Below are 24,745 nucleotides of genomic sequence, written 5' to 3'. Positions count from 1 at the left end.
AATGGCCAGCAGGTACATGAAAATACGCTCAACGTCACTAATCATCAGGGAAATGCAAATCGAAACCACTATTAGTGGGAGAAGTTAGTGAAAGCTTAAGCCAAAACAGGATATTTTCATAATCTCAAAGTATCTCTCCTAAATATTTCTCAATTACAAAGGGAAAAATAATAACTTAATGGTGGAGAAATCTGGCCTGAAATGCCTTAACTAAGGGATCAAAGCTAGAGTCACCAGTAATGAAACATATGGACATCAGGAAGACCTGACATGACACTCTGAGAAAGACACAATATCACTTCTGTGATATTCTTGCCCCAAACTTGTAACGTGTTTCTAATCATGAGAAAACATCAGACAACCCCAAACTGAGGTACATTCTACAAAATAACTGACCAGGATTCATCAAAATTTCAAGGTCATGAAAGACGAGGAAAGACTAAGGAACCATCACAGATTGGAGGAGATTAAGGAGACACAACAACTAAATGCAAGGTAGGATCTTGAACTGGATCCTCGAACAGAAAAAGGACATCGGGGAGAAAACTGGAGGAACTGGCATATTTTCATCAGTAGCCTTGCACCAATGTTAATTTCCTGGTTTTGATACTTGTACTGTTGTTAACTTTGGGAGAAGTTGGGGCAAGCGGCACTATTCCTAGAACTTTTCTGTAAGTCTAAAATGATTTCAAAACAAAAATAATAATAATAAAAAAAACCATAGGGTTTTGAAGCCTTCTGTCCTCGAAGCTTTCATTTTTATCTAGTTCTCAAGAGAGAACTAGAAGACTCATTTCCTTGTTTAGCCCTGAGGCAGCAAGCCACCTCCCACTCTGGTAGCCCTGCTCACCTCCATCTCAAGTCTGACATTTGCCTCTCAGAATTCACCCTTCAAGCAGGAAACATTTATTTAGCACCTCCTGTATGCCAAACCCTATACATAAGGCAGGTATGGGCCCTGTTTTCTCACAGCTTACTTCTCTTATCCATTCAACCTTTTGTCAATTACTATTTAAGTGAGTCACCACTCAAATTTTAAATATTGTACTCACCACTGTCCTTCCAGGATGGATCCAGGAAATTCATATTCTTATCTCCTATACTGCTAAGAAAGAAATCCAGAGATGAACTCATCCAGGTTACTATTTAGACTATTAACATAACAGTTTATATTGGTTGAGCTGAACATTAAACACGAGTGTTCTTCTGACTATCAAATGACCTCCATGTCCTGTTTTCTAAGAAAATTTATCATCGATCACATGGCCTGCTTATAGCAGCGGCAGAGATAATGTTTTATTTACAAGGTCAACCAGTTACCTGGGGTTCTTTGCAAGAGCTTGATGTACTCATCTTTTAATGACTTAGAAATCATCACATCCATTAACACTTAAGAAAAAGCCTGAAGTAAACATTAGAGTATCTTTGCTAGAAACTCACTGACTTGGGCAATGGTAGATTTATTCTTAACAAAATAAGAAAACATCAGCAAGTAAATTGCATCAGGAACTTACTTGGTGATTTGAGGCCAAATTGGAGCTTCCCTGTTAACTACTTCAGTTTCTCCTCTTGAAAAATGGGAGTAATATCCACTTCTTATGCCTTCATAGGGAGAATTGCATCCTGAAATTGTATAAGGCATGAGCCCTAGGAACTTTCATTTAGTATACCCTTCATGCATAGCTCAGCTGAAATATATTTTCCCACTCAAGGGTGTTTTTGCTACCATGAAGCCTTCAAATCCTTAACTCCTTTTTGATACTGACACAATAGATGGGGGAGAGAGGGGACGAAGCTGCTTACATATTTTACAAACTAAACCATGTTACCTTTTCTTTAGTTGGGAGCACACACACCTAAAGTGAGAGGTCTCCGAGTCTTCAGTGGGGAACATACTTACCTGTTCAGAGGTCTTAGTTGGAAGTATATTATTCCTACAATGTATGCCTGAAATATTTTTCTTATTAATTGAAGATTTTAACACAGATATTCATAAGTGAATTTATCGTGTTCTTTTGTGGGGGAGAGGAGTGTATCTATCAGGATAGGCTGGGTTATGCTGTGATAACAAGCAATCTCCAAATCTCAGTAGCTTAGAGTATCACAGGTTTAATTCTTACTCATGTATCTACTGTGTCTCTTCTCCACGTCGTCTTCCCTCTGGGATGAGGTAGATGAAGCAGTTGATCTGGCACGATGCTGGTCTTCATTGCAAGAGAAGTGAGATCTAGTGAACCATGAACTGGATTTGAAAGCTTCTGCTTATAAGTGGCTTGATGTCACTTCTGCCCTTATTTTATAGGCCAAGGCAAGTTGCATTTGCATGACCACACCTGACTTCCACAGGGTGGGGATATGTCATCCTACCACAGGAGGCCCTCAAGTCCTAGAGGCAAGGCAGATGCCTGTGGTCCTAAGAACTGCAACCTGTCCCCCAGGAGGGGCAGCAGTACTTTGAACAATAGTACAACCTACCAAAAAGAGTTTTGTCAGGTCTATGTTTGTGTTGTGCTGGCTTCAGAAAATGGCGTTGGAAGTTTTCTTCTCTAAGTTTTAGATCAGTTTAAATACATTAGAATTTTCTGCTCCTTGAAATCTTGAAAGAATTTACTAATACATTTGAGTCCAGAGCTCCTCAGATTACCTTCTCAATTACTTCCCTATTCAGTGTTGCTTTAATCTCCAGTCTCTTTGGGACCTATTTTGTTCATTTATATTTTCAAGAAAAGCATCCATGTAATCCAGCTTTTAAAATATATTTGAATAAAGTTTTGTCAAATACTCTTCTAAGTTGTTTAAATTTCAGCATCTGTGGTTACTTCTTGTTTTTTGTTTCTTTTTACTTTTTAAAGTGGCTTATTCTTTTTTCCAGCTTTATTGAGGTAAAATTGACAAATATGAGTGTACATGTTTAAGGTCTACAGTGTGATGATTTGATGTACAGTGATTACTAAAACCAAGCTCATTAACATACCCATGATCTCACATAGTTACATTGTTTCTCATTGTGTTTAATTTGTATTAACTTCACACACTTTAGAAATACATATTTGCAAAAACAGTTAATTTTGATACAGTACCAACTCCAGAGTTGTTGTGAAGATTAAATAAATTAGCGTATGTACATTGGTGAGAACAGTGACTTAGTAAGTATATTATTAGTATCAACCATTATTATTATTCTTGTCCATAATTTTCCAGTTTTGATTACCCTTATACTTATTGTTAAAGCAGAATTATACAAGGTCCTCTTTAAAAGTTGACCAGAGAGTTTCCTACCATTAATAATGCACTGACTTGCACTATCTTAAATAACTTGTAATGCACTCACAAGATAAGTAAATAAAACCACTAGGTTACGTGTAGGTTTATGGGTAATAATGTCATGGTAGAAAATCATGTATATGAGCTCATAATATTCTCCTAGAAATTACAGAATAAGGAAGTTCATATATGCTACTATCAACAAATGTCACTGCAACTGGCTGTTTCATTCTCAATTCTTTATCACTTAGATAATTTCCCACTGAAAGATGAGTTAGGCACGTAGACCTCAAAGTCTTTTATTCTAAGGGGACAACAGTAAAAGAAAAAATCTGACTACTGCTTCCCACTTGTTTCCTATGAGGAAACTGCTTTTGACTTGAGTTGTTTTGGTTTTTTTTTTAATTGGTAACACTTTGTCAAGCCTCTATCTGTTAGTGTACCTGAAACTAATATAATGTCAATTATATCTCAGTTAAGAAAAAACCTTGGAAAAAATCTTATATGAGAGGAACTTCCCTGCTGGCACAGTAGTTAAGAATCCGCCTGCCAATGTAGGGGACACGGGTTCGAGCCCTGGTCTGGGAAGATCCCACTTGCCTTGGAGCAACTAAGCCTGTGTGCCACAACTACTGAGCCTGTGCTCTAGAGCCCATGAGCCACGCTACTGAGCCTGCGTGCCACAACTACTGAAGCCTGTGGACTCTAGAGCCCATGCTCCACAACAAGAGAAGCCACCACAATGAGAAGCCCACATACCGCAATGAAGAGTAAGCCCTGCTCGACACAACTAGAGAAAGTCTGCACGCAGCAGTGAAGACCCAATGCAACCAAAAATAAATTTAAAAAATTTTAAAAATCTTATGAGTTCAGTGTTTTACAGTAATGTTTATAGAAAAATTGCCAACCCTCATTAGATTAACACAGTTCATATTTTCAACCTTTTGGTCAATACAGCCATCACAGTCACAACTAATATAGTTAGTTTTAATAAAGGAAAGTTTGCATTAATATATGTTTAAAGACATAATTCTGCTTAAAATTTCTACTATAACACTTATCCAATGGGAACTCACATCGTTTTCATGAATAAGGGGTTACTGTCTTATTTGTACCTAATGCAAATCATACCATTTACTTTCAAAATGCTTGTAAGCAGTCTCTCTCAAATCAGTTACACCCCTTATTTAATAGTGTATGCAATTAATTTATTTTAAAAACATCCTTTATACTAGTATAATAGAAAACTTCAACCCAACCCTTAAATGATCCAAATGATGTTAATAATCAGAAAAGCTAAGAAAAAGTTCCCAAATAGTGCAGGGCAAGTAGATTTTCCAGTCAGAAACATGTGAAAAACACAGTAAAGCAGGTAAGACACTTTCGTATTTGTATTTATCCTCACAACAATCCTGCAAGGGAAGTGATATTAGCCCCATTTAACAGATATGGAAGCTAAGGCCCAGGGCAGCTGGGACTTACCCAGGAACACATAGCTCATGTTCTTTCCATTATTCTACAATGTTGAAAAGTTTAATCTTTAATTCAAAATGGTTGTTGGTTAGATTTTATTTCCGTATTTCTGGCTAGCATCTAATAATAATTATCAATGACTTTTGAACCCACTGTGTCAACATTACAATAACCAAATACCTTGGTTGTTTTGTGAGAGAACTCACCTTATGACTCAGCAACACCAAACTGATTCAGAGAAAGGGCTGTGGAAAAAGCGGGTTTCTCATGGTTTTTGAAGTAATACTGCCACCTCGTGGACTAATGGTGAGCTACAGTCCACTTTAAGTCCATGGCATTAACCTCATGTGGGGCTTAGTGCTGCTGGTAATGCTACTTCCTTTTCTAGTCCATCCATTCCCCCAACAATAGTGAACAACAGAAATATTCCAGGTTACTTTTACAGGTATCAACTCAATTCTCACAAGCACTTTTTGTGATTTTGTTTGTCTGATTAACAGACGAAGAAAATGAAATACAAAATGGTAAAATAACTTGACTAAAGGCACACAGCTAGTGAGTGGCTGAGCCAAGATTCAAACCCAGGCAGAGGGCTCCAGAGTATGAGCCCTTGACCTCCCTGGAAGTACTCATTTTCTGTTCTCTCCTCAAACTTTCTAACCTCTGAACAACTCCTTCTCCAACCTGTTTCTGTTGGTGGTTTTTTCCCATAAAGGAACATAGTAAAGAACTTCCACAAACCCCCAGCACCACAGCTATACACCTAATTACATCTGTGCCATTATCTTCTGCCTTCCCTCTTGAACTATGCCCAAACTATTCATTTGCTGTCGAAGCTGACCATTCCATTTGGGCGCGCAGTCCCATGCCCCCTTCCAAGCACACTGCTCCAGCAATTGGTCCCCTCTCTCTAATCATCAGTTTCCCTCTCTCTCTAGAGGGATTATCCCCACCAGCATACAGTCTGTCATTTCATTCAAAACACTACTATATTTTAATAATCATTTTAAATGAGGCTTTTAATTAATGTTTGATAGTTGATTTAAGTTGAACAGACTAAATTTCTTTAAACAATCCCATTTACAACCCAAAGTCCTTTAAACAGTTTAATAGCATTTACACTTTTAAGATATTTTCTTGTAAATAGCACTTCAAATGCTTGACCCAACAAGCAAAACCTTCCCAAGTACTTAACTCTTATAAATATAATAAATTAAATGTACAGTGACTAAGTTCTCTGACATATTTCAGTATTTCTGCAGGCTTTCTAAGATCTTAAAATACATTTCAACTAAAATTTACAAGTCTAAAAATCTGTTAGGCATTTTAAGTTGGAAATGAAGGCCAGTGTTACATACTGTAATATGCCAGGTATGTTCCAATACTACTTCAAATAGCAAATACTACAGTTTGTCCCAATGACTATAAAAAACTATTCCTGAACTTAACACTGAAGTATTGATGGCTATGGGAATTGTTTCCTAACCTTTTAGAAAATTTGTAATCGTTACATATTTCATCTAAAAACGGCAGCACTCTGTGAAGTTTTGTTAAAGGGAATGAGTGGTTTGGGCCCCAGCAGGCAGGCCAGTTCAGGGTGCTGGCATGAGGGACTCAAGCTTGGGGGAATTCAAGGGTGAATTAACTACTGTAGTAAATTCAATGATAAATGAGAATACCAACCTTGGATGGTTGCGGTGAGAATCAAGTAAAATAATGTACAGGAAAACCCTTGTCACCTGTGAGTTCATGGCAGTTTTTTGGTAGAATCTTTAACCTTTCATTCTTACTATTGATAGTATCCAATCAGCATATTTATGAAGTTACGTTTTTTTAAAAGCTTTAAATTTATTTAAATAAATTAACCCTTCTTAACATGAAGACACAGTTTCTAACCTTGACTAATCTCCTAATTACTCAGGGAAGCAAACTCCTGGTTTCTTATAAGCCACTGGGCTTCATGATTACTTAAATCAATTGATGAGGGGGAAACCAGACCCTCTGTTTGAGCATATGTCCTCATCAGAACACAGGAATATTTTTTTCTGCTTTAAAAAGATATATCTGAGGGCTTCCCTGGTGGCGCAGTGGTTGAGAGTCCGCCTGCCGATGCAGCGGACACGGGTTCGTGCCCCGGTCCGGGAGGATCCCACATGCCGCGGAGCGGCTGGGCCCGTGAGCCATGGCCGCTGAGCCTGCGCGTCCGGAGCCTGTGCTCCGCAACGGGAGAGGCCACAACAGTGAGAGGCCCGCGTACCGAAAAAAAAAAAAAAAAATATATATATATATATACATATATATATATATATATATGAATTCACAGAACTGAAATTTTAAGAGGAGACTGCAATTACAAAATCTTCCTTTAAGAATTCTTCTGGCCTGACACTTCCTTACAGATAATTAACTACTTAAGGAACTGGGGGAAGGTGGAAAAGGTAGCAAGTGTAAAATCAGTGTGCTAGGAATCAGTAACCAGTGACTATCCATCAGGAATTGAAACATCTCAGAAAGCCAAAAAGAAAATATGAATTTCTTTATAAAAAAATGTGAATTACATTGAACTTTTTTTAAAAAACACAAGTATTTTCCAAAACAAGCTACTCTGGCTTGGGGTTCTGAAACACAAAATGATGTTAAGAATAGAGGAAAAAAAAAAAAACCTAAACACAGATCAAATGGTTTTCAGAGGTAGGTAGCTTCAAAATAAGCTCCGAATATATCAATATGTATAAAAAACGCTGAAAGGCTATTAATCACGAGACATGGCAAATTTTATCATTCTGCTGACCTGAAGCAAGTTGAAAAGCTGGTAGAAAGGCTGCATATTTGGGGAAGAGGAAAAACATGGTCTGTAAGGCCTACCTGCAGACCTTGCTCTGAGAAGCACAGTCAAGATTACAGAAAGAAAAAGAACCATGGGCTGCTGAGCACAATTTTTAGTATTCAAATCTGCCTCATCACACTCTCTGAATACAGGTCAAACTAGGGTCAATCATTCAGAGTTGGCCACTAATTTGCCACACTTGGAACAGATACAGCCCAATTACCAGCTAGGTGGAACACGTGGCCTGGGATAAGGGATGGCATCAAGGAGAGGGAGGCAAACTCGGCTGGGGCTTGGGAATCCCAAGTGCCCCGATTAGAGTGAAGAAAGAATTTATTTGTTGTTGCCATTTGTTTTGTTGTTGTTTTTCCAGGATAGAAGGGAAAAGTAAAGCCCTGTTCCTTTGGCAGTATTCCTAGTTGAAACCCTCTCCAGAGTTCTGAATGCCTACTCAAATGCTGAAACAGAACTCTGCTGTAGTAAAATTAATGTCGGGTTTTCCTGGTGGCGCAGTGGTTGAGAGTCCGCCTGCCGATGCAGGGGACACGGGTCTGTGCCCCGGTCCAGGAAGATCCCACATGCCACGGAGCGGCTGGGCCCGTGAGCCATGGCCGCTGAGTCTGCGCGTCCGGAACCTGTGCTCCGCAACGGGAGAGGCCACAACAGTGAGAGGCCCGCATACCGAAGAAAAAAAAAAAAAAATTAATGTCAATTTGTCCAAGATGGACATACACTATGACCAAAACATCTTCCAGCTAAAGATGCCAGGAGATAATTCAAAATAGCACATGGAAAACCATGATTAAAAACAGGTTCTTATTTTCCAAGCACAGTTATTCCAGTCTCTTCCAAAAAATTGCTTCTGTAAATAGTTTTTTTTAATGTATCAAACAGAGTCTCCTCCCAGTAGTCAACCGCATCAAATCTATTCCAAGTTAGGAGTTCTTATGTGTCCTGTTAAGCACACACTATGATTCAATCTTCTTGTTCTCTAGAAATCCATCAGATGTATTATGCTGCAACAAAGAAGTGCTTTCTTTCCTTGTCATGGTAGCAAAAAGCATATCCATCATCCCCAAGGTTTCTAGTAGTTCTCTTTGGTAATCAATCTCTTTTTCTACAAGTCCTTGAAGTAACAAAAACTTTTTATCAACTACAGGTGACTGACCAATCACAGGTAGATATATATCTAGAGAGAGAGAGAGGAAACACATTTACTAGAAACATCTTTCTAAACAATACATGAACAACAATATTTAGAAAAAGTACAAAAATATTAAATATAAGACATTGAAAAATCTGTACTTATTTTACAACTTATGTTTTACATAAAGTAAACAATCCATCTGAAAAACGTATTTCAAAAAGAAATAATTAAAGAAAGTACAGTGTTAAGGTTCTGACTTATTTTCATTTTCCCATTAAAAATTAGTCGTGGGGGCTTCCCTGGTGGCGCAGTGGTTGAGAGTCCACCTGCCGATGCAGGGGACACGGGTTCGTGCCCCGGTCCGGGAAGATCCCACATGCCATGGAGTGGCTGGACCCGTGAGCCATGGCCGCTGAGCCTGCGTGTCCGGAGCCTGTGCTCCGCAACGGCAGAGGCCACAACAGTGAGAGGGCTGCTTTTTATTATATTTTTCAGCACTAGAGATTTTTTTCTGTTCTTGAAAATACAGTTTGTTCTCTTTGAAAAAAAAAAAAATTAGTCATGGTCATTGGAGGTATTTAAGGAAAAAACTTTTTTAAATTATAATAACCCTGGTGCCAGCAACTGAAAGCCAATCCATTATAAACATTTTACTCCCACTTTAAAATGCACTGATTTACTACTATTGTTTGTTTTCTCCATGAAGTCTTCACTGGAGAACTGATAAAGACAAGGTATATCAATCTATTTGATTTCATTATTTGACATCTCTACTTCTGCAAGTATGCTACAATTTTTCAGGTTTTAACAGCTACTTACCAATAATTATTTCAGCAGCATTAATCAAAACAGGGGCAAATCTTGGCTGGGACAGATTCCTACAAAGCAAAAATTCTGTTTACTGAAACCTGGAAACTTAAAGAAAAAAAATCCTTAAAATAGATTTACTAAACTGTTCTGTCAGTTCTTTACAAAGCTCAAACTAAAAGTAAATTTGGAGATAAAATTTCAGATGCGAAATACATGCGCTTCATAGACATAAAACATACCTTATCAAAAAATTAAGAACACGACTGATTTCCTTTTCATCTCGACCTGCAAGGGCATTTGCAAGGACTCCTCTTCGGTTTAGCTCCTTTATGATGGAAACTGTAATCTCAGGCGTCTTTATTGCACAACTGGGCTAGAAAATTTTTCAGAGTCAACATGAGCAGACAAGACAGTACAAGAAAAAAATCATAGTCTTGGAACTCACTAACAATTACCAAATTTAAACAGGTTTTTTTCTTCCCAGTTTTGAGTCATGGTAATGACAAGGCAAGAAACAAAATGATTCTTTTAAAAATAAGCTCCTTGTAGATACATCAATTGTAACAAATGCACCACTCTGGTGGGGATGTTGATAAGGGGGGAGGCTATGCATGTGTGGGGCAGGTAGTATATGGGAAATCTCTGTACCTTCCCCTCAACTGTGCTGTGAACCTAGAACTGCTCTAAAAAAAAGTCTTAATAAAAAATTCACACACAATCTGTAGTGAGGTGGATGGACCCAGAGTCTGTCATACAGAGTGAAGAAAGTCAGAAAGAGAAAAACAAATACCATATGCTAACACCTATATATGGAATCTAAAAAAAGATAGTTCTGAAGAACCTAGGGGCAGGATAGGAATAAAGACGCAGACACAGAGAATGGACTTGAGGACACAGGTAGGGGGAAGGGTAAGCTGGGACAAAGGGAGAGAGTGGCATGGACATATATACACTACCAAATGTAAAACAGATAGCTAGTGGGAAGCAACCGCATAGCATAGGGAGATCAGCTCGGTGCTTTGTGACCACCTAGAGGGGTGGGATAGGGTGGGAAGGAGGGAGACACAAGAGGAAAGAGATACTGGGATATATGTATATGTATAGCTGATTCACTTTGTTATAAAGCAGAAACTAACACACCATTGTAAAGCAATTATACTCCAATAAAGATGTTAAAAAAATAAATTAATAAAATAAAATTGATCACCATCCAGCTCTTATTAAAACTCAGTTGACACAACTGGTATTTGAGAGAAGAAATCTATGGACCAAGTTAACCATCATTGCTCTAAATTGGTTTTTAGCTATATTCTATTATAAGTGAATTCTTACTTGAATTGTATTTGGTTACCTATTTGTTGAAATGACACTACAGAAGTTGCGGGTATTTATTATTCTGTCTTTGGCTTTTACAGAGGGTTAATACATAATCCTATGCTTGAGAATATTTCTGCATCTTCTAACGACATAAAGACTATCACATGATTCCTATATTTTTCTTCGTGTTCCAACTAAAAACAACTCATGATAAATTTCTCTGTACTATAGTGTGAAAAAAAACGTTGTGTATTTTTTCTAAAATATAGATATATATGTTTCATTTATCTGATAATAGCAATTATGAAATTCAATCCATTATCCTTTTTACCTTGCTTCTAGGAAACTGGAATATACATTTATATTCAACTCTAGTATATATTCATAGCCTAAGTTTCTGCATCTTTCTATAGTATGGGTATTCATATTCAATATGATTTTAGCAACCTATTTATATGTGTGTGTCACAAATTACATCCACTTTTTTGAAGTAGAAAGAATATAAATAAAATTTAAAAAAAATACACACACACACACACACACACACATTCCTCATTCACCTCAAGGACTCTGTCAAGTGCCTTAGAGATCCGGAAGTTTTTCAGATCCCTGTCATACAATTCTAGGTGTTTCTTTGATGGTCTGTTGATCAAAATGTCATCCTGCATTGAAAAGTAAATTTACAGAGAAAAATCAAATATCCTTTTAGAGCTTCATTCAAAATAAACTTCTTCGTAGTGGTATTTTTTCATAGTTCTGTGGTGTCCTTGAACTGTATCATAAAAAATGGTCATATGCCCATATTGTCGATTAAATGAAAATGGAATAATCTGCCACATCACTGTGTTCTTAGTGTCCTATGACTTTAACTTACGATACATACATGATACCTCCGTTCTGGGCAAACATTACTCACTGCAATTCTCTTTACATAGCAAGCAGTGATTCAGCAGAAAGAGAAAACAAGAATCAGAGAAACTGCCATCTAGTCCCAGTAAAGAAATCCTGGATCAACACAACTTCCTTATATCTCCATCTTCTCCATCTTCAGATGCCAAATGGAGATATCATTGGCTCTACGCTTTTTCAGGGTTGTTTACAAGATCAAATCAGATAGCATGGGAAAGACACTGTTCTGAGCACCACAGCATTGTTATGATTCAGGGCATTAAGAAGTACAGTTCTTACTTCCCATTACTTATTAATTTAATGTCCCCAATCTAGCAATGTGGAGATAAATGAGGTAGAGAAAAGCAAAATGAAGCTAAGTGCCATGTGAACTACACTTTCCAGTAATGCGCAGGGATGAGGCTGGATACTCTAACAAATTTCACCTTTAAAACAAATTACACAAAATATATAAATACCTGTTGTTTCATATAATTTTTTCCTTTAATAAAAGTTCGATATGCAGGCCTTCTTCTCCTGGGAAGAGAATCCTTCTTTGCTTCAGCTTTCCGATGTTTAACACTCAGTATTCCATTGGTCATTCCTACAACTATTGCCTCATCTTCATGCTAACAGCAATTAGAAAAATAAGTTAGTATATTCCTAACTCATAATTCATCTTACTTTTTCTTCAAAATACCATTTATAATGTGTTTGCCACTTATCCATACTTTCAACAGGAGTTCCATTCAGATATAGATACTCCAACAAAAAGTTAGAATAAAATCATTTTTTTCCTCCAAGATACTATTATATTGACAGCACTTTTAATTATACTTGGAAATTACCACTGGCAGTTTGTATAATAATACAGTTAATGACATCGTAAGAAACTTCCAAAATAATTTTTTTCCCACATCCTCTTCCTAGAAACAGAATGATGTGGTAGCATGACTTTCCACAATCTTGTCAAGAAAATATTTTATAATAACTTTTGCCCTCCCAATTTCTATATAATGTATTCAAATCTATTCCTCCTCAATGGCTCATGAAACTTGACAATGAACATTCCAGAAGGAGCAGTTAACAAAGAAAAGGAGACATCATTTCATTGTGTTGCCCCCTATTCTCCTTTTTTTTTTTGCTCAGAGAGCCAACTTGACTTTCTGGAGTATTTAACCCTTGGGGTAAATATACTGAAGAGAGATTTATCTGCTTTCCAGGTCCTGTCCTTAGTGTTAACAATGCCTACAACAGTGTAGTTAGTTTCAAGCTATGCAGTGAGTGGGACCTAAATCTGAATTCATGCCTAGTTACTGAGACAAGTTACATGTTCTAGCAATTATCTAATGGGGTGAGAAGAAAATAATACTTGTACAAATACAAAGATAAACCCTAATATTCCATTTTAGTTTCATTTAACAGGCAAGGTTAGTGAAAGCTTTAAAAAGAGCTAAAAGTACTTACTGCAAGTGCGAGACTCAAAATTGAAGCTGCATAATCAAAACTGTGGACTACTTTATAGGAACTTGTGCTATATACTTTCACCTTCCTAATGAAAAAGAAAGCTTTGTCACAAATCATCTTGGAAATGAGCATAAAAGGTAAAATTTCTATTTTTGAAACTCAATATATGAATATTAAAACTTATACAACAATGAAGAAAAACAATTAATAATATTAGTTACAAACTAATTCATCACTGGATCTCTTTTAAAAATGAACTGTTTATTGTTATGCTTGCATAAAGACTTCAACCAGCCACCAGAAGGATAGACCACTGTCTCCTGAAAATGAAACTTGAAAGTAAAGAAAAAGCAACATGAATGTTCACTGGAAAGAGCAGGGTTTCTCAGCTTCATTCAGCATTATCGACATTTCGGGCAGGATAATTCTTTGAAATGGTGGCTGTTCTGTGCACCGCAAAATGTTTAGCAGCATCCTTGGCCTCTACTCACTGCATACCAACAGCACTACACCCCCAAGTTGTGACAACAACCAAAAATGTCCGCAGATAGTGCCAAATAGCCCGCTGGAGGACAAAAATCACTCTGGGTTGAGAACTACTATGAATAGAGCCAACTTACACCTAGCTTTTGAGGGACACATCTAAAAATCAAGTCCCAAATTGCCTAGTAACACCATTGCAGAGAATCTGCTATATATTTACATAGTAAGTTCCTCTGTATTAGAAATATTTTCTAGCTTTTAAAATATGTATACTTTTTAATAAACATGCTGAAAAACCAAGGCTTTCCATATCAGTGAAAAAGGGAAATATGGAAATAAAATGACCAACAATAGATAAATATAAGGAAATTCTAGAACTGGGCCATCATTCTAGCCACATGTGGCTAATGAGCACTTAAAATGTGGTCAGTGAAAAAGAAGGGAATTTTTTATTTTACTTAATTTTACTCAACTTAAATTTTAAAACTGAGGCAGTATAAAATATTTTTCTGTTAAATACAAGTATATTTTACTTTAACTGTAAAGTATTACTACTGTATTAAGGGCATGTATTCGATGCTGAACTTGCTTCTAGTCTATCATTAATAATTTTTACATTGAATACATACTGAAATAATATTTTAGAGTAAATAACTTATTAAATTAATTTTACCTAGTATCTTTTAGCTTTTAAACATGACTGGTGAAACACTTAAAATTACATATGTAGCTCACATTATATTTCTATTGTACAGCACTGTTCTAGAACATTAATTAATGAAACACTAATACCTACTGAAAATAGTAATATTTAGAAATATGTATTTCTATACATTAATGTATAGAAATTTTTACATGAAGTTTTAAATTTTAAAGAATACAAGCTAGAATATATATACATACTCATTATAAATATTTCAAAATATACAAACATACAATGATTTTAAAAGAAAACTACAGAATAATAGAAATTATTTTAAAAGATTAACGTTCACATGGTTCAATAAAATTCCTCAAGTATATAAATCAATAAATTACCTCAAGGGAGAAAATAAGTTTGCTATATGTAAATGAAATGTCAAAACTATTTTCAGCTCAATAGATTTTTTTTCATGGAAATCATTTGGTAGAATATTTATTCTATCACAAATACTGCAGAAATAACTCATTTCCTCAAGCAGTAAACATGTGTACATTAAGAATGATCCAAAAAGAAAATTAAAATGCTAACCTATCCAGTGAGCCAGAAAGTAACCTCTGTCCAGAGCTGCTCAGACATAAGCACGTCACAGTTTTATGATGATTTTTCAAAGACACTAGCAACTGTCCTCCTTTTAGCATGTCCCAGACTTTAACATAACGACCTCCTACAAAAAGAAATAATCATTAGTTTGATTATGAAAGGATCTGAAAAGCACTCTTCACTGGACACTCCACAGCATGGAGTGGAGGGATTCCAGAGCCAGACTGCCTGGTTTCAGTGCTGGGTCTACTATTTACTGGGTACGTGGCTGATAATAATTACAGTTCCTACCTCACAAAAACCTGTTATGATGATTAAATAATTTCATATTTGTAAAGTACACAGAACTGCCTGGCAAAATAAGAAGTATAATCAAGAAAGATTTTATTTTAACAAGATTAAAATAAAATAATTCTACAAAAGGAATTCTGTATAACCATGGAAAAGAATAACATAGATTTCATTTCCTAAAAATTCTGTGAATCCCAACAAAACTGAAAAACTCTATAACTTTTACTCTAAGAATTGGAAGCATCTTTAAAGGCAATTTAATCCAGGGGTTTAAAAAGAATTTTTTTATTATGGCGTCTTTTCTTTCAATGAAATATTAAGCAAAAGTCTAGTAGGTAAAATGGAAAAAGAGGCTGGGGGGCTGGGGGTGGGAGGGGATGAAGTTCTTACTTATCCTGACTATGTAGAAGCGCCTGGAACCCAATTTGCAGTCCCTATCTCCCTACATGTAGCAGCTCATGAGAGAGATCACAGTTTGAAACCACTGATCTGGCCCAACCTCTCATTTTCAAGGTCTATATTGGTTAAAGGATTGCCCAAGGCCACACAATTAGCTACTGACACGACGGAGATTAGCATATAGGCATCCACTCTCCCTGTTCAACTTGTATGTACTTCCATTTCTCAAAATAACAGCAAGAAAAATAGGTAACTCTGACAATATTATCAACTTACTTTGAAATCAAATAGGTACTGGGGAAAAGAGTATAAAACAGGATAACTTCTATTTGGATTTTAGAATTAAGCAAAAAACAAAACAAAGCTACACACTACCTACGTATTCTTCTAATGTCAACACATTAATTTTGACTTAACAAATGGAAAAAGACAATTTACTTCTTCCATTATAATTTTTTAAATGCACCTCAGTTCCAACTTGATAAAAAATGTATCAAGGCCCCTTTGACTCCACGTTATCTTCTCCTCCAGCACTATCAGCTATTTGCTGGGTAAGGCCACTTCAATCAAGAGTCACATAAAAAGAGATAAGCCTGATTCTAGATCTGAAAGAACCTGTGTTTTCAAAAGCTGCCGCAGATCTCTTATGTAAGAACAACAGCAGGAGTACGACCTGGATTTTTAGATTAAGTACACAATGAAGGCTCTCAAGTTCTGAGATTTCAGATCTGCCACTTACCACTTTGTCTTGGACAAATTACTTAAAACTTTTATTTATTTTCTTTTGCAAAATAGAGGGAAAACTATCTTGTAGGCTCACCTAGGGGACTGGAGGTAATACGTTTATAATAGCATAGTGCCTGGCTCATATTAGCTACTCAATAAATGAAAATTGCTTGCCTGTGCCACTTATCAACTGAGCAAAAACTGAGACATGCATTTCAAGTGCACACTGATAAATTATAAAGAGTAACTAATAAAGAAATATCTGACTCAAGACAAACAATATTGGTGAAAGCAATTTTTAAAAGAAATACCTGCTGATACCAGAAGACCTCCAGAGGGAAAAAGCAGGACACTCTCCACTGGCTGCCCATGATCAACAGAGATAACACTCTGGTTTGTTCGTGCATCAAACATCTTCACAGTGTGATCATATGACCCTAAAATGTCAATTTTTGTACTATGTGAGTTTCACTACTCAAAATAACAAAAATTATACGTGTGTGTGCATAATCAAACATAAACTTTAAAGGAAGAAGAAGCATAGATGAAATTTTAAAAAGACATATGTATACTCATGAAGACACAGTACTTCCAAACCCTCTGGTACCACTGACTGTTTCTGAAGCACTAACCTACATAGAATCTTAAATGATTCCTATCTTCAGACTACTGTCACTACTGAGTCACCTGGGAATCTTTGCACAGGCACCCATTAAGACTGAACTGCACTATCTCTGTTTCTTGGCTGCTGGAGAACCTGTGAAAACCAGAGTACAGATGTTTCCAAACACATCTGAAGGATGATAAGAACAATCCCCAGGGACTTCCCTGGTGGCGCAGTGGTTAAGAATCCCCCTGCCAATGCAGGGTACACGGGTTCAACCCCTGGTCTGGGAAGATCCCACATGCCGTGGAGCAACTGAGCCCATGCACCACAACTACTGTGCCTGCACTCTAGAGCCCGCAAGCCACTACTGAGCCTGTGTGCCACAACTACTGAAGCCCACATGCCTAGTGCCTGTGCTCTGCAACAATAGAGGCCACCGCAGTGAGAAACCCGCACACCGCAACGAAGGGTAGCCCCCACTCGCCGCAACTAGAGAAAGCTGGCCCACAGCAACGAAGACACAACGCAGCCATAAAACAAAACAAAAAAAAACCTTGCCTTAAGTCTGAGCAATAAACTTAAAATAAAAAGCTGACTTCATAAAAAAAAAAAAATCCCCAGAAGAAAAAGAAAATAAAACAATTGGATAAACAGAGACATATTTTTTTATAAAACTTTTTAAAACTCCTCTATCCCAGGGTAAGCTGGGACGAAATAAGAGTAGCATGGACATATATACACTACCAAATGTAAAATAGATAGCTAGTGGGAAGCAGCTGCATAGCATAGGGAGATCAGCTCCGTGTTTTGTGTCCACCTAGAGGGGTGGGATAGGGAGGGTGGCAGGGAGACGCAAGAGGGAGGAGAAATGGGAATATACGAATATGTATAGCTGATTCACTTTGTTATACAGCAGAAGCTAACACACCATTATAAAGCAATTATACTCCCATAAATATGTTTAAAAAACAAAAAACAAAACTCCTCTACCTCAAAAGAGTCCCAAAGCAATATTAAAGTATATCAATAAAATTACCAACTTCAGGAGGGAAGAAAAAGATTTCACCAACCTGTTACAAAGAGATCTGGGTTCAGTTTGCTAGCACATCCACACCTCACATAATCAGAATGTTCTTTGAATGTCAGAATTTCTTTGGAGTTTGGAATATCCCATAATTTAACTGTATAATCATCAGCCCCAGAGACCACATGATATTTGTCAGCTGTAAAATCTACTGTATGAACTGCTCTGAAAGATCAAGGATCAGTATATTAAAAAGCAAGGAAAAATTATTTCTGGCACCTTCTGACATCAAACACCCTTCTTCCCAAAATAACGAAAAGAAAAGCAGCTCAGTTTCAGTAATTGTAGGGAGAAATCATGAGAGAATAAGAAAATCTTTAAAACAGGTATTTGTCCCCAAGCCAATTTAAAATTTATATACCCCTAGTACTATGAAGTTAATAAGAATATTGAACAGTAGCCTTAAAATTATATTTTCTAATAAGTTAACATTTCTACTTAGCACGTCAACAGAAAGTAAATGTTCTAAATGTTGGCACAAAGGTACTTTAATCTGAAAAATTTCAAAATGGGTAGTTCTTAAAAAATTCTAAGGACACTTGTCACTAAGTAGGATCATATTAAGTGAACTTGTTATATTTAAAATGTTTCACTGATGGACTAAGGCTATCCTGATAATATAAAAAACACTTTTGAGATTTAAAATCAACAGCAAATTTCAGTGACGACATTGGTAATCCTGAAAGATATAAAACTGTCCCTAGCCATTTAATTTATAAAGGGGCAAAACACCAAATCCAAGCAGAAAAAAATCCAACTTGATTTCAAAATAACAACCTCTAATATAGTCCAAGCCTTTAGAGTTCTCATTAATAGTTGTGAGGTTGCCTTTAGATCAGCAGTTTATAACCTCAACGGCGTCACAGAACTCACTGAGAAGTTAACGAAAGCTACAGGACATCTCCATAGATAACCACACATTTCCTACAATGTCACATACAATTCTAGGAAATTCATGAGCCCCATCAAACTGGACCATAGGACTGAACCAAGTTAAGCACTGTCTTAGAACAACCAGAAAATAAAGTCCGTGACGGTACATAATCTTCACAGAACTCTGTTTTTTTCAAAGCCTGTAAAATCAGTAGAGCTTACAATAATACAAAACAAAACAAAAACACATAAAAACCAACTATCTGTAACTGTATGGTGACAGATGTTAACTCAATTTATCGTGATCGTTTCACAATATATACATATAGTGAATCATTATGCTGTACTCCTGAAACTAATATAACATATGTTAATTATAGCTCAATAAAAAAAAATTAAAACAACTGTCTCTTACTTAGTATGGCCTTCAAACTGCCTGAGGGGAGCCCTGCCACTTATATCAAAAAGCTGAATGCCACCATCTTCACTGCCAGCCACAAGCAGTCTACCATCCTGCCGAAAAGTAGCACAGTATGCTGTGTCTTTAAATCGTGAAAAGGTTTTTATAGGTTCTTGGGAGTATCGGCCATAAATGTGAATCTACAAGAAGATAAAAAACACAGTATTAAAAAAAAAAAAACACAAACACAGTATTTTACTAGATGGCTCAAGACCAGTAGTAAATATAAACTACATAAAAGAAAAACAAAAATTATATTTACCCTTGAAGAAGCTGTGACAGCATAATTATACGGAGGCTGTGGAGAAAAGTCTACTTTTGACACTGCACCAAACTCCTTGATCTGAACAGGGGTCTTAATGAAAAATAATAGTGTATTAACAAAGTTACAACTGGTAAGACATATTTAAGCATATAATTTCTTATTGACAATTTCTTTTTGTTCTTAGTAACTAGGTTGTATTTAATAGAGAAGTATGAAGAAAGCAAAAAAGATCCAAATCCCATCATCCAGACAATCTCTGTGGCCATTAAAGTGAATAAATATATGGTTGAAAAGCCACACCCCACTTTTTCTCTTTAGCTGTGAAGTTTTCTGTGATTATTACCAGGAAAAAGTTATGCCTAAACCAGCACATATTTAACCATGTATTTTTTAACTGGCACAAAGATCATACCACACAGGCTGTTCTGCACCTTGCCTTTTTTTCACTTATTAACACCTTAGCTAATAACTTTGCATAAGTTATTATAAGATTCATCATAATTTAATTTACCAGTTCACTACTAACAAACAGGTTTTTCTGAGATTTCTTTTTTTTAAAATAAATTTATTTATTTATTTTTGGCTGCGTTGGGTCTTTGTTGCTGCGTGCAGGCCTTCTCTAGTTGCGGCGAGCGGGGGCTACTCTTCATTGCAGTGCGTGGGCTTCTCATTGCGGTGGCCTCTCTTGTTGCGGAGCATGGGCTCTAGGTGTGCGGGCTTCAGTAGTTGTGGCTCACGGGCTCTAGAGCATAGCCTCAGTAGTTGTAGCGCACGGGCTTAGCTGCTCCGTGGCATGTGGGATCTTCCCGGACCAGGGCTCGAACCCGTGTCCCCTGCATTGGCAGGCGGATTTTTAACCACTGCGCCACCAGGAAGTCCCTGAGATTTCTAATATTACAAATAACACTTCAATGAACATCTTTCTACATAAAGATAACATACTTTACACACAAATTCTGGAGAGTATATTCATTGAGTAAGTTCCAAGCTGTGGAACTTACAAGACCAAAAGGTATTTTTATCATAATAGATAATGCCAGAATTGCCCTCCAGAAAGTCTGCACCAATTTCCCTCCCTCAAGTAGCAACGATGATCAAAATTTTTCATTTGTGCTGATATAAGATGAAAAAGTATCCAAATTATTATCCAATAATTTTATTATCCAATAAATTATTATCTAAAATCCAATTATTGTTTTAATTTGCACTTCTTCAATTATGAGTGAAGCTGAAGCTCTTTTAATATATTTATTGGCCACTTAAACTTCTTTTTCTATAAACTTCCCAATCCCAATCTTTTCCCATTTTTCTGTTTAGCTGTTCAGCTTTTTTAAAAAAAATCATTTGTTAGCCTTTACATATAGTCTAGAAGAATTAATTTTGCATCACTTCCTCCTTAGATTAAGAAAAATGAAAAAAAAACCCTTCCTTCATGAGATTCAAATTCTAAAATTTATTTAATTCATTTGGCATTGATTAATCATCCATTCTGTGCTAGATAACTTCTGATTAAACTGATTAAGGAATATGGATTTATATTTTTATATAACTCTAAGAAAAAAATATCAGATATCAAATTTTCCACCCAAACTATAAGCTGCTGATAGATTATTTTTAGTTATTAGTTCTCTATTAGCATATCCAAAGTATAAAATATGCTGAAGAAATTGACATAAATGTAAAACACCTCCCTCCCTTAATTTTGTCTATACTTACCTTATAGTTGTTCCAGTACAGTGTATCTTGGGTGATTTTTTCACCAAGTACAGGATATGCCTGGATCGCTACAGGCTTATAACCAGCCATACTTTCATAGAATTGCACTGTTATCCAAGGGTAAATAGTTTGAAATTGGTGTTAGAAATAAAGCGACTCTGCCTCACGTCTGAAAAAGAAAACATTTTATAAACACATTATTATTCATAAACCTGTATATAGTTATGATTTTCACTCTGCATCTTTTCAGAAAGCTGTATGGTAGCTTATAGATTAGTGATCAGTAACCACTTAATTTCAATACAGAAGGGACACTCTAAAGGAAGCAGAAAGAATACAGATAGGGCTACCATAGTGTACTATCTACTCAGCTATAGGCAGAGGCTATACACAAATGTTCCCACACCTAACTGACCAATTTACAACACCTGGGAATAAATCTGGTTCGGCCACCCAGTAGCCAAAGCATTTAGAAACACACTGGCTTAGAATGTTCACTTACTGACAACAGAAAATGTTAAGGTGAAACTGCAAATACAAATGTTCCCTGAAATTAACCTAAAATGACATTTAATCTATAAGAACATAATCTAGGGACCTGACTTCCTGAAAGCCTAAAATTGCCAAGAAGAAAAGAAAACAAAGCTAATATTCTAATGCAGAAGATTAAAATTAAATTTAAAAGCTTAAAATAAAAATCTAATATTCTGATGTAGAAGCTTAAAATTAAGTTAATTTTAAAATGCTTAAACAGTAAGAAAGAAAACAAGAACAAAGCAATTCTGAAATTAAATTCTAAATTAAAGTGACACAATAAAAATTAATTAAAACTTTAACTGACATGTAATTAGGCCGAAATGTCTTTCCAGAACCATTCAGTTGCAACAGAGATTCAATTATATCAGAGGAATGATTCAGTGGTGCAACTCATCTTTCCCAAAAGCCTGAAAACACCGTATCAGTAACACCAAAATAAACAGGTGTGACATATTTTAAAGGCTTTGATGAAACACGGCAATCAATGATTTTAAAAGTTTTCTGTTCACTGAAGTACCCATAACGTGTAGGACACACTGTTTTAGGCACTGGGGTGCAATGGTGAGTGAAACAGACATGGTCAGTGCCTTCATGTACTCCAATATTCCTCATTTCAGCTGGTAACTGGCATCTGGAATCAGCCTTGACTTGTCCTTCCTTCTCACTTCTAACATCCAAATAGTTAACAAGAGCTCATTTTACCTCCCAAATCTTTCTAAACTCCATCATGTCCACTCCACCTAGTTCCACTGCTCTAATTCACATCTTCTATTCTAAAGGTCTCCCTGACTCCCTTACCTACCTTCCAAATAGCCATCAGAGTTACCTAACTACCATGCAAATCTGGCTTTTGCTACAAAGCCCAACACTGCCCAGAAAAGAAGGTGCAAGCTCCTTTACATGGCATGTAAGGCCCTCTGTGATCTTGCCCTTGCTTACCTTTCCAGCTTCCCTCGTTATTCCCTTAACACACCATGCTCTTTCTTGTCTCAATGTTGTTCTTCATTTGTCCTCTCTGGCAGGAATGACCTCTTTCTACCTACCTCCTATTTATCATTTAAAGTTCAACTCAAGGATCACATCCTCCAAGAAACCTCTCACCTTCTAAGCTGGGTCAGGGGCTTGTCTTCTATAATCCTACATGACTCTGTATTTCTGTCAATGCACATAATCACACTGCATTTGTAATGACCTCTCTTTCCCATTGAATTGAACATTTCATATCTGAAAGATTAAAAACAAGTGCTCAAAGAATGTTTGTGGAAGGAAAGGAAGCACTGTGCTGGGTTATATGGGAAACAAAATTAAAGTCACAGGTGGTATCTATTGTATGAACACTGCTATAGAGCACAAGTCCACGAAGTTTTTCTGTAAAAGGACAAATAATAAATATTTTAGGCTTCACAGGCCAACAGGCAAAATGGAGGATATTATGTAGTTATTTATATAGCATGAAAGAAAAACGTCCCAATTTTTTACTAAGGAAACCGCCCCAAATAATTATAAGTTCAATATTTTGTTTATGAATGAAAGGAATGAGACTTTTTGGAGGAGGGGGAAAACATTTCACTTACTCTGGTTCAAAGTTAGTTTTCCTATCATCAAACAGATTGCAAATATTCATCTATAAAAATCATTCTTGGCTCACTGAATACCCCAAAACAGACACTGGGCCAGATCTAGCCTGTGGGCCTTCGCCCCTTACTACCGCAGAGCTGACCCTTGAACAACACGGGTTTGAACCGCGTGGGTCCGCTTAGAGGCAGATTTTTTTCAATAAATACTACAGTACTACAGAATTCCCGTTTTTTTGAATGCACAAGCAGAATCCAACATGTGGAGGAACCTGGATAAAGAGGAACCGCGCATATGGAGGGCCCACTGTAAGTTATCCTTCAGGGGAAGGTTGGGGCCCATAAACCTACCCCTCCCCCGCAGTGTTCAAGGGTCAGCTGTATAGGCAAAGAAGTACATAACTCTGCCTTGAAAGAAATCGTTTAAAGCTTTAGAAGGAAAAAGTGAGGCACAGGAACAGTGGTTTGCCAGATTAAAGTGAGGAACAGCATTAGAGGCAGGGGAGGGTAAGCAAGACAGAGCAAAGGCACGGATGCAAGTGATGTGAAAATGAATAGGAAGAAAATGATCAGGGAGAGGTTAGAGGCTGAGAAACTGGGACTAAATGAAAAACAGGTACTACTACATCACAATGCAGAATACCAAATGTATGCTATAAGTAACGTACAGAACACGGAGCGCTCAGAAGCGATTTTTAACTGTAACTGGGCGGCTGCCAGAAAGATTCAAAGTGTGCAATTCAGCTGGGCCTTTAAGTTTAACATTAAAACGAATTAACCATTTAACGTGGGTGGGCACTGCAAACTGCGGGAACCTCACAAGCAAAGACAGAGATGGAAATCAGCCTAAAGTAGTGTGGCTTACTCCGGGGACTAATGACGGTGGACAGTAGGTGTGGACGTGACGTGACTGTAGAGGAGGAAAATCTAGGTCGAAGCTAAATTGCGGGGATCCTGAGAGGCTGGTTAAGGAGTTTAGCTATTCCGCGGAGACTGGGAAACCCCAGAGGAGCATGCTAGATACTAAGGAAGGCCCGATGTGAGTCTGGGCCACCCGCATTGGGAGCCCCCTTCACCTACCTCCGATGGGCCCGGAGGGTCCGCCGAGACTCCCCGGCCTCAAGGAGAAGTTCTTGGACTCCGCCAGCCCCCTCCCCGGACTGTGCGGTAGAACATGCGGAAGGTCACGCGGAACCTGGAAGGAGCTGCCGAAACACGCCACGAACAGAACGGCGAGACGTGTCGCACGAAGGTGACGTGATGGCGCACGTGATGGCGTACGTGATGGCGTCCC

At 37.1% G+C, this 24,745-nt stretch overlaps 1 protein-coding gene across 1 annotated transcript; it reads right to left on the bottom strand.

The window, feature by feature from the left end:
• Positions 1-3,035: 3,035 nt before the first annotated feature.
• On the bottom strand, positions 3,036-24,685 carry UTP15 (UTP15 small subunit processome component). Its single transcript, XM_082650482.1, has 13 exons — positions 24,532-24,685; positions 21,341-21,509; positions 19,622-19,714; positions 19,315-19,499; positions 18,013-18,191; positions 16,647-16,772; positions 14,908-15,043; positions 13,194-13,278; positions 12,206-12,355; positions 11,399-11,500; positions 9,761-9,894; positions 9,531-9,589; positions 3,036-8,753 (listed from the first exon to the last, which is right to left on the bottom strand). The coding sequence occupies exons 2-13, from the start codon at positions 21,428-21,430 to the stop codon at positions 8,533-8,535; spliced, it is 1,560 nt and encodes a 519-aa protein (XP_082506608.1). The 5' UTR covers positions 21,431-21,509; positions 24,532-24,685; the 3' UTR covers positions 3,036-8,532.
• Positions 24,686-24,745: the final 60 nt, after the last annotated feature.

This window comes from Grampus griseus (genome assembly GCF_964374135.1).
Source record: "Grampus griseus genome assembly, chromosome: 3".
Taxonomy (NCBI): domain Eukaryota; kingdom Metazoa; phylum Chordata; class Mammalia; order Artiodactyla; family Delphinidae; genus Grampus; species Grampus griseus.
Note: the sequence above shows the minus strand (reverse complement) of the source record. Positions and strands in the feature narration are given on the sequence as shown.